At 35.8% G+C, this 10,275-nt stretch overlaps 1 protein-coding gene across 3 annotated transcripts; it reads right to left on the bottom strand.

Annotated features, from left to right (window-relative positions):
* Nucleotides 1-1,301: 1,301 nt before the first annotated feature.
* Nucleotides 1,302-9,015, bottom strand: LOC104211987 (uncharacterized). Of its 3 annotated transcripts, none has more exons than XR_011401007.1 (12): nucleotides 8,848-9,015; nucleotides 7,587-8,575; nucleotides 5,560-5,678; nucleotides 5,329-5,448; nucleotides 5,094-5,181; nucleotides 4,308-4,399; nucleotides 4,127-4,231; nucleotides 3,882-3,991; nucleotides 3,404-3,491; nucleotides 3,300-3,316; nucleotides 3,105-3,191; nucleotides 1,302-1,800 (listed from the first exon to the last, which is right to left on the bottom strand). XR_011401007.1 is itself a non-coding variant. In XM_009761156.2 (12 exons), exons 2-11 carry the CDS (start codon nucleotides 8,506-8,508, stop codon nucleotides 3,108-3,110), a joined length of 1,764 nt encoding a protein of 587 aa, XP_009759458.1. In that variant the 5' UTR covers nucleotides 8,509-8,575; nucleotides 8,848-9,015; the 3' UTR covers nucleotides 1,302-1,800; nucleotides 3,105-3,107. The 3 variants fall into 3 exon arrangements, 2 of the variants coding, with proteins under 2 accessions (XP_009759458.1, XP_070006954.1); XM_009761156.2 differs by having other exon boundaries at nucleotides 3,281-3,316; XM_070150853.1 differs by having other exon boundaries at nucleotides 3,272-3,316.
* Between the last annotated feature and the right edge of the window lie 1,260 nt (nucleotides 9,016-10,275).

The following is a 10,275-nucleotide window of genomic DNA, read 5'->3' on the forward strand; positions in this document are numbered from 1 at the left end:
CCCTGTAATTATTAGTTTGTTAATTAAGTATCTGGTTTATCAACAACAAAAAAACCTTAAATGTAAATCATTCACATCGCAAGATTATTAAATTATTTAACATTTTTCGTTCTATATATTTAGAATCCTGTAACAATAATGTATTTCTCATAAACTTACGTAACATATGTAGAGAGCATACAAATTTTTACACTTTCAGTATAACTTAATCTATAATAGTAAGTTAATATTATTTTTATAAAATTGTCAATTAATATTTCTTACAAAAATTTATCAATCAAAATCTTGTAAGTGATATAATTATGTAAATACTTTTACAGGTCCCGTGCATAAAACTTTATACAAGTATCATACAATCACTTTTACAACCACAGCAGACCTGTCTTATATTTCACCCAAAAATTTACTTGTTGGTCTAGTTTGTTTTCCTCTTCTCTTCACATCTTCAACTCTCAATTTTTTTTATACGTAAAATGATTCCATTATTATTAATTACAGCAGCGTGGCGAAATGCACTTTAGCACGAGCCTTAACTTCCACAGAAGAGAAATATTAAACTAAAACCACGAACACAAAAACAAAGTTTGGTAAACAACGCTTCCTAAGCATTATAGTGCCAATGACCAAAGGGGAAAGCCAATTCTGAAAAAATTACAAGTTGAAACATCGCATAAACTACGCAGTGAGCACTCATAAGTAATTTCCTCTGTCAAGGTGCCAAATTTTCGGTGTTTTCCTGAAAAATATTTTCTTGAAATATAAATGTTGTTCTTACTTATTTTTTGGAGTTTGGTTTGATAACAGTAAATATTTTTTAAAAAATATATAATTTAGACAAACACTATGAGAGACGAAATGGGTAAGGAGGGGAAAAAGGGTGGTAGATCGTGGTCTAGGGGCCGGGATGGCAAGGATAGGGGGTGGGGCGATACAAGTGTGGAGGGGGTGGTTTGGAGGGGGTGGTGGAGAGGTGGGGTTGGGGGTTAGGAGTGGGGGCTAGAGGAGGTGAGCGAGGGGTGGAGGTTGGGGTGGAGAGTGGGGTTGAAGGTTGAAAACGAGTTTTTAAAAATATTGTTCCTCCTTGTAGCAGGGAAGTCATTTTCCTTCAATTGAAAAAATAAGAGTTCACGAGGCCAACCAAACATGAAAAATTTTAAACATCATACCAAACACACCCATCGAATATTAAACAAATGAAAGTACTCTTATCACAAGTTAAGGCATACTAGTCAAAGGATCTCTTATTCAGCTGTTACAACAAAATCTCAATATTGTCAACAACGTATCCCATGTGTGTTCGCTTAGCAATGAATCCAGGCATTTTATAATTTGAACAATTCAACCAACTCCAATGTCAATGGATTTCCATAGCTACAGAGAACCTAACAATCATTTAAGTCAAAGAAAACTGGTGGAGAAACACTGCATTTTCAGTGACCACACACTTTACTTTTTTCCTAACCAAGAAAAGCCTGCCCCCACTATCTTTAGGATACTGAATATAAGTAACATCAGAATTCAAACATATTAAATGATTCCAGTAGACTACCCATTCAAAGGGCAGAACTGAGCAACAACTCAGATTAAAAAATGGAAGAATTTAACAAGATGAAGCTCTCCGACAGGACCAAGTTGAAGATCGTGCAGATAAATAACGTCAGGAATGAAAAATTGCAATAGCCACCATCTTTTACAAACATTCTTCACCAATCAAGAGAAAACTACATATTTAGTTTATACCCATCCTTGGATATATTGCTTTCTAGTTGATAGTGGCAGGTGATCTGCACTGAAGCCAAGCTGAAAAGGACATGGACTAGTTCAGTAGTTACATCTCATAATATCAGCACCAATTCACAAACTGAAGGAAACATAAATATATATTTCATTGAAACGGGCAAATGCATGGAGTAGTAAAAGTTGACGAAACGATTCTCCTGTGGACACCCCCCAAAAAAACACAAAAAAATAAAAAAGAGAGAATGGAGCAAATGTGATGAAACCGCCTACGGAGTTAAGTAGCCAAAACCAATTAGACAATGAATATAATGGCCAGAAAAGATAAAGAGGTAATTAATCCACCAAATGAAAGCAGGAGAAAGTATTGGTCAAAGAGTTCCGTCAAACAACTCAAAGCTGCACCGCATCTGAGAGGAAGAGGAGCGTGAGGTCCCCTCTCCCCACTACCAAGTTAGTAACGACACAGAACCAAACAAAACAACTAGACAGGTTAGAAAATTAAGAAAGGGATCTACACCGAATGACTAGATCTAAATCAACACAACAAGGACCTCCCTTTTATCCACTGGCACTGTCATTACACTTTTCAGTTTACCCCGAATTGAACAATGTGACCTGGGTAGACATTCAGAGCTTTGCAGCTGATATGATAGAAAATATCACCAAATCGGCAAATATTATGCTCTCTGAAATATTTCCTTGATCTAGGCGCAAAAATGCTAGGTAATTAAACCTATACATTCCATCCATACAGCATTCATCTCATTAGCTCAGAGGCAAGTAAGACTTGTTTCTTTTCAAGATTGTCATTATTTAACTGAGTTAAAAATCTAGGATAGGCTAATACTATATTTCAGTTGTACCTCAGAACATTGAGGCAACACAAGCAAAAAGGAAAGATATTGATGGGAAGGAGACCAGAAAAATTCAAATCTACAGAACACTAGCTATTCAAGTTACGCGCCAACTTGTAACAGAAGACTGCAGCCAGGTTATGTTAAATAAGAGTTGGGCTAAAACTTGACTATCTCCATCTCAAGAGGCACCACACACGAATTTAGCATACACTTTTTATAATTCTTAGGTTTCTTGCCAATCTAAATTCTACTAGCTATTCAAGAAATAAGCCAAACTTAGAAGACTGAAGCCATGTTGAAATGCAATCAGAATCGAGCTAAAGCTCCGATCTCTGTCTCAAGAGGCATCACACTAGAATTTAGCATACGCGTGTGTTGAAAACTCATGAAACACTATCCTAGACTACAGCTTATGGCAGGGATTTGCTTTCAAGTTATAATAATACATCAACTATGCTAGATCCATCAGGATACATGAAAGGGACATCACCAAAGGCAGAGGATTACCATTTATGGTTTCACGAACCGAGCGATCTTAGAAAGCACTGTTCTTAAACTTCGGATACCCGCTCCAGATTTTGAGCTTACCATCACCTGAAGGAAAGCCAAAACAAAGTATTATTGTTTTCTAACCAAAAATGCACCAAAACTCAATTTAAAGCTAAGAAATCTGCCCTTAGTACCACAGGTTGAACTACCGACTTGTATGTCTTGAGGTTCTGCAAGATAGTGCATGTACAAAATCAGTACTTACATGATACAAGAAAAGGTTAGATAAAGAGGACACAAGATTTTTCTAAGTTCACCTCTTCAATTTGCATGGCTCGTCGTGCCACATCTATTGGGAAAACCGTGTCTGTCTTGGTTAAAATAATCTGGTATTTTGTTTGAGCTCTGAACATTAAGACAGAAAATTGAAAACTCAAGTCATCAGCAAGCTAACAATCACGCAAGCAAGAAGTCCATCATATCTGCAAACACATTATTTTCCCCTTTTTGGTACAGGTTTCCCTTTTTCTTCCATGTGGAAGGGAGTAAGACTGAAGAATTAATTGATTTATCTAGACAAATTTTAGTTTCTCTTGGAGCCGAATAAGTCATATCAGACTACTGGCTTTCTTAGTTCATCATTTTGAAGACTTTCATAGACATGGGCTGATGTAATGCACCATATAAGGTAGAATATACGCAACATTTTATCTAGCTAACTTCAACATTGGACAGATAACTTTTTTATCATTTTCATAGGTAGGAGAGACAATTTATTTAAAATTATCCTTGTACCTCTCCATTAAATCAATGAGCTCATGATCCCTTGGTTTCATGCCCCACTTTGTATCAATCAGAAGGCAGACTCTCTTTAGACCAAGACGTGTAGAAACATACTCTTTCACCTGCAAATTGGAGCATTCAAAGAGGGTGCATTTACAAAACTAATACAAAGAAACCTGAACCTTTTGGCAGTACCAACAAATCCAACAAGTAACACAAATAAAGATCAGAAAGGTCAAAGCTAATCGTATACTCACAAGCTCCTCCCAAGCTTCTTTTACTTCTTCTTTTGCATAAGCAAAACCATATCCAGGCAAGTCAACCAAGCACATTTTTGAACCAAGGTTGAAGAAATTAATACTCTGCAAATGTGCATATTGTTATCTCTCATGTATAGTCTCTCAGGAAACAAACTTCAGTTTAGGAAGACAGTATCACCTGAGTGAGTCCAGGCTTATCTGATGTCCGTACAACACCCCATTGCCTGGTCAATGCATTTAGTAAAGATGACTTTCCCACGTTTGACCTTCCTATTTCAAGGTAACAAAATTATATAGGCGGCACCCAAATTTACACTCACTTGAATTCTTTATGTTTAAGTTGTAATCAATTCACTCTAGCATGCCAAAGATTTGTATAGCCACCAGTCAAATGGAAAGAATGTGACATCAAAGGGGATAAGATGAGAATCTAACATCAGATAACTTGGACAGTAGAAATCAGTGTGCCTGGTCATTTTAATTACTGTTATGTTTCTTAAACCAACACATCAAGGTGCATCATTATGGTAGTTTTACTTCAAGACTCCAAAATGTGTATTCTTTGACAGGTATCGCGTAGAACATGCATTATTATTTATAAAGGCATACTTGTAAAATGGTATGACCATATAGTAACGGGCCCATAAATGCAGCTTTCAAGAGGATGAAAAGTTAAGGTAAATGGGATGTCAATAACAATAATAAAATTCATATTACATTGAACTTTCCGGAGTTAACTTCTCTACCACAGTGAAGGGATACATTACTAAAAAAATTATTTCTGAACTGATGGACTTCAATGTCAACCAATTATGCATAAAGACAAGAAGATAGTGTGTCATTTTTCACAAAACACAAGCTCGTGTTAAAGCCATCAAAAAGAAGGAGAAAAGGAAAGTCAAGTATTCAAGCCAAGCATAAAGGAAAAGAAAATTCAAAACAGAAAGGGGACTGATCAGTAAACCTGCAAAAGCAATTTCTGGAAGATCTGCAGGGGGAAATGACGAGGAAACCTTAGCTGCAGCAAAAAATTCCAACTTATTCCTGAATACCTACAGAAACAGTAGCTATGAAAATAAGTGGAGTAGAATGAAAAGAGAACATCAGCATCATATGTGGCTTCATACTATAGTGAAACTTTGAGCTAAAGACATGCCAAGGATTTGATATCATCTAAAATATACTATTAATTATTGTACCGGCTCTTCAATCCGCTCCCTTTCTGAGCTTGTTGAGAAAGGAATGTTATCTAAGGGAGCAGAGAGTTCAATGTTATAGCCTGCCCTCTTTAACTGAATATCGCGTCTACGACCCAACAACTGCAGTATAAATTCGAAGAATTTAGACTCTAGATAGAAATGATGAACACTGAGATGTCTGCACTAACAATATTGGCAATCAAACATACAAATCCTGGAAAGAGTGATTACATTGTCTTCCACAAAAGAAAGGATAGATGGACTAGGGCGTATTGCACGAAACTGTGCATTCTTCGACAGTTCAACAGTTTTATCTTTCGCTGAATCTTCTTGCTTTTCCTTATTGTTATCTGAAAGCGACAAAATGAGTTCAGACAGAAAAAGCTTAATCTACTTTACTTGCAGATGAACATCAACTAGCATCACATGACATGAAACAGCTAGGATAACTAAACTAATAAGCATGAGGCTTATTAGTGTCTCTATACTGGAGAAAGGAGTTAAAAACTAGTAGAGGAAGCTTTTTCTACTTTGAACCACTAGGCACTCCTGTTAAAAGGAAAAAAATAGTTTCAGTAAAGTTAATTTCTTTGGAACATAGTTGCTCCAGGTCAATAAAATAATAAAGCCTCTACCACTTATTAAAAAACTAAGTAGTCAAGAATCATAGCTCATGTTCTTACAGACCTACCAGTTAATTTTGTTAAATAAAAGTACTCCATTTCAATTTATGTGTCTTAGTTTGGTTACGCACGAAGTTTAAAAATGCAAAGTATAACATACCAAAAACACCCTCTTGATCATGTGGTCTTAATCATGCCATGTTATTCCTATAAGAGAGTGTCATTAAGGGTAAAATGGAAATGTTGTTAATAACTTGCTAAATATAGAAAGAGTGACATTAATATTGGAATAAACCAAGAAGGAAAGTAAGACATATGAATTAAAGTGGAGTATGTTATTTAATTCTTTGAACATCATTTTACACTCTAAAGCTTTGTAAAAGAAATCCATTTATACTGTAAAGTCACGCATCAATAAAAAGGTAGAGATGTTTCAACTCCACCTAAGTGAGCTTACTCACATTTCCGGTCTAAGCCTGGATAAAGCATGAGGGTTGTGGTAGGTTGACAACTAGTGTAAAGCTAGTCAATTCGTGATGAACTATACTGGAGTAAGACAGGCTTAAATGGAACGACATGGAGAGTGAGAATTCATATAGTAGAAACCAACGTGCTTAGGAATGACGCATAAGGCCATCTCCAACCTTGCCCCCATCCCCCATAATGGGGGAAATTTTTGGGGGAATTTAGCTCCAACCCTCCCCCATTTTTGTCCCCAAAATGGGGGATGAATAGTGTTCCCTCAAATATGGGGGTACACTATTCATCTCCCCCATTAGTATTCATCAATTTTTTATTATTAATTTATTATTTAATCTTTTAATTTATCTCTTTATATATACCTAATTATGTTTATGTAATGTCTTTATAATATTAATATTATATCTTAACTTTGGTGTATAATTTTGATAAATTAATTTTCGTGCATTTATTATTTTTATGTAAAATTATAAGTTAATTTTATTGTAGAATTGTTTTAATTATGGAAATTACAAATTAATAAAAATAAAAGATGGAACTTGTTTAATGGAAATTAACAAATGAAATTGAAATGAAAAATAATAATATAATATAGAAGAGAGAGAAGAATATAAAAAAGTTTGGGGAAAAAAATGGGGGAATGGTTGGAGTAAGTTATCCCAAAATGGGGAAATCTCCATTTTGGGGACCAAAAATGGGGTAAAGGTTGGAGATGCCCTAACTAGTAGCAGTTCTTGTTGTTTAAATGATTCTACCACACTTTTATTCATGTTAATCACTGACGAAAGCGCAACAGATTCTAGGTTGTCATGGCTGGTTTAGAATAAGAAATAGCACAAGCATGGTATTATCTTTCAAGCGAGTGAAGAAAGATTTTATTTAAATCTAAATCTACAAATTTCAACTTCAAAAGGCTCAAAAATTACACATTGTTATTTTTTTAAAATTTTGATCCACTTGAAATTCTTTAACTTCAGCTATTCCTGCAAAGGAGCCAAATCATGACAATGACAGGAGGAAACAACTGCAGTTTTTTCCCTTCATAATGGAGGGCTCATATGGCTGGATGTGTTGGCTGAAAGCTGAACAGAACATGATACCGATAGGGGGAATAGCAGATATAATGCAGTGGAACTAGATGATTCAGATACTGACCTTTACTAGGCAGTCCATCATCAAGCCTCTTGTTCGAGGTATCATGAGGATCTATTCGAATGTCTTGCTTTTTCTTCTTTGGCCTTTGGTCATATACATCTGAATCCGCACCCAAGCTCTTCTTTTCTTGAACCTTCTTTCTCAAAAATCTACTAGGAGATTCAGCTATTTGCTTGCTCCTATTCTGGTCCAATGCCTCTCTTTCTTTGGATTTTCTTTTACCATTTTCTTCTTCCCCATAGCCATCCACCTTAACATATTTCACTTCCCTTATCTCCTTCACCTTCCTAGAATTCCTCTCGTTAGCCAACTCACAATTGTTAGACCTTCTACCTTCACCATATAAAGTCTTCTTTTTAGATTCTCTTGAATCGAAGAACTTTTCTTGCCTCTCCAAATTCATTTTACGTGTGCTCTGTTCTGACAACTTACTATTGTTAGACCTTCTAGCTTCACCATATAAGGTCTTCTTTCTAGATTCTCTCGGATCAGAAAACTTGTCTTGCGTCTCCAAATCCAATTTTCGTGTTCTATATGATTTGAGTGAGGACCTTCTACGAGAACTTCCAGCACTGTCCTCTAAAGTTCCTTGTTTGTCCATATCTCGATGAGCATAAACTCTCTTCCTTTTCCCACCAGAAATCCCCGATTTCCCCTTCAATGCTCCCTCATAAACTTCCTCCGCAGCATTCGACATCACCGTGCTTTTCACACGGATTCCTTTCTTACTCGATACATTACCACCAGAATGAGAAACCCCATAACTTTCAGTTTCCCTATTTTGTGCTCTTTTACTTCTTCGAACTCCTTTTCCATTAGAATCTAGGTTTATACAACTCTTTTTATCATCTTTGGATATACCATTTGCAATTTTTAGTTTCTTCCTAAGCTTTATGTTTCCTGAACCCGTTGGAGCAGGCATCTAAAAGAAATTTTCACTTCTAGGCCCTTATTCAGACAGAAATAGTAAGCAGCAAATTTAGCCCAATCTGTAATCGAAATTAAAACAAATATTAGGAATAAATCAACTCCATGATAATGAAGCACAAGAGTATTATAATAAGAACAAATTCAACTCTATAATTATGTAGCACAAGAGTATTGAAATTAATATAGAGAAACTGCACTAATAAAGCCAATTACCAAATAAAATGACACAGACACAAAACAGCCCCTGAACCCTATAACATTTGCACAATATATTGTGATAAAGCTACTAAAAGTCGGAAAATAGCAAAATGAAGAGGAAATGGTACATAACCTTATTCTTGGTATATAAGTGTTCCCCTTCTGTTTGTTTACAACCTGCAGCTATGTAGCCGTTGCTTAATTGCCGCCTTTTATTTGGTTTATATTGCTGAGTTTCTTCGCCCTACTACTCTTCTTCCCAGTTTCTACTCAACACAGGGGCGTTCTTGTTCTCTTTTTCTCCTCTTTTTCTGGCGGACTGGGCTTTATTATATATTTGATCTTATTTGGGCTTTATTTTGTAGGTTAGTAGGGTGAAATTCAAAAATAGCCAGATTTACAGGTGATAATTGGAAAGTCGTCATATTTTTTAAAGTAATCAAATTTAGTCAGTTTTCATGTAAAAATAAATTTAAATGAAAATACTGTTCAAAATTCGAAATATATTTCAGCATACTATATAGGAGTTCGAATTTTTTACATGTGAACTTCTACCATAATATACTAGAGTTACAATATACTATAGTGGAGTTCCAGCATAATATGCTGAAAGTTCATACAGCCGTCTATATTGAAAGAAAATCCCTATTAATTAAAGTGTAAAGTAGTTATGTTTGAATTGTGGATTTAAGTGGATGTGAACCATTTAGTTTTTTAGCTTTCTATCTCTTTGTGTTAATGTTTCACTGATTCAATTAATTTTTGTCCAGATATGTTTGTGATTTGGAGTCTGTTCTAAAAATGTTACTAGTTCTAGTTTCGCCTTTTGCACTATAAGAATCTTGAAAATAGGCGTTTGATCCTTAACAACACATGAACATAATTCATAAAATGCTTGCGGTTTTGATCTTTTATAGCCAAGGATGTTGTAACTCACATTCACATATAGAATTTAAATCATGAAAGTGTTACTTAATAGTTGATATACTGGAAGAATATCTTTTAAGATATGCTACTTGTTAAGAAAAGAAATAATCAGTTTTAAATCTATTATATTAAACTGTCTAAACTGAATGATAAGTTAGTTTCTGTTAAGTTCACCTACTGCAAGTCAGTAATGCATATGTTAATTTAATTTTTGTTCTTATCACCTTCCAATAGCAAACTCGAGTTTCCCGAAGAAGATGGAGCGCTTGGTCACCTTCTGGAGTTCGGTGGCTGAGACTCAGATTGATTGTGTACTCTGTAGGAAGTCCGATAGAGGTCTTTGCACAGATTGAAAGGTCATCCCAAGTGAGAACCTCTCGACCTTTCATAGGCTCCTGGTCATGGACCTTGACATCATAAGGAAGAGGGCGATGTATAGCCAACATAGGATAAAGTGGGGAGCCTTGACGGAAGCTAAAGCGCAGGAGTTGGGGGTCAAGCTGGTGACTATGGGGGCTTGGAGGAGTAGTAAGGACGCAAGCACTATGTGGACCATGACTGCGCAGTACATTAGAGAAGCCGCGTGAAAGGTATTAGGGGTCTCAAAGGGTTATTCTAGTGGTCACAAGGGAGA

This window comes from Nicotiana sylvestris, chromosome 7 (genome assembly GCF_000393655.2).
Source record: "Nicotiana sylvestris chromosome 7, ASM39365v2, whole genome shotgun sequence".
NCBI lineage: Eukaryota > Viridiplantae > Streptophyta > Magnoliopsida > Solanales > Solanaceae > Nicotiana > Nicotiana sylvestris.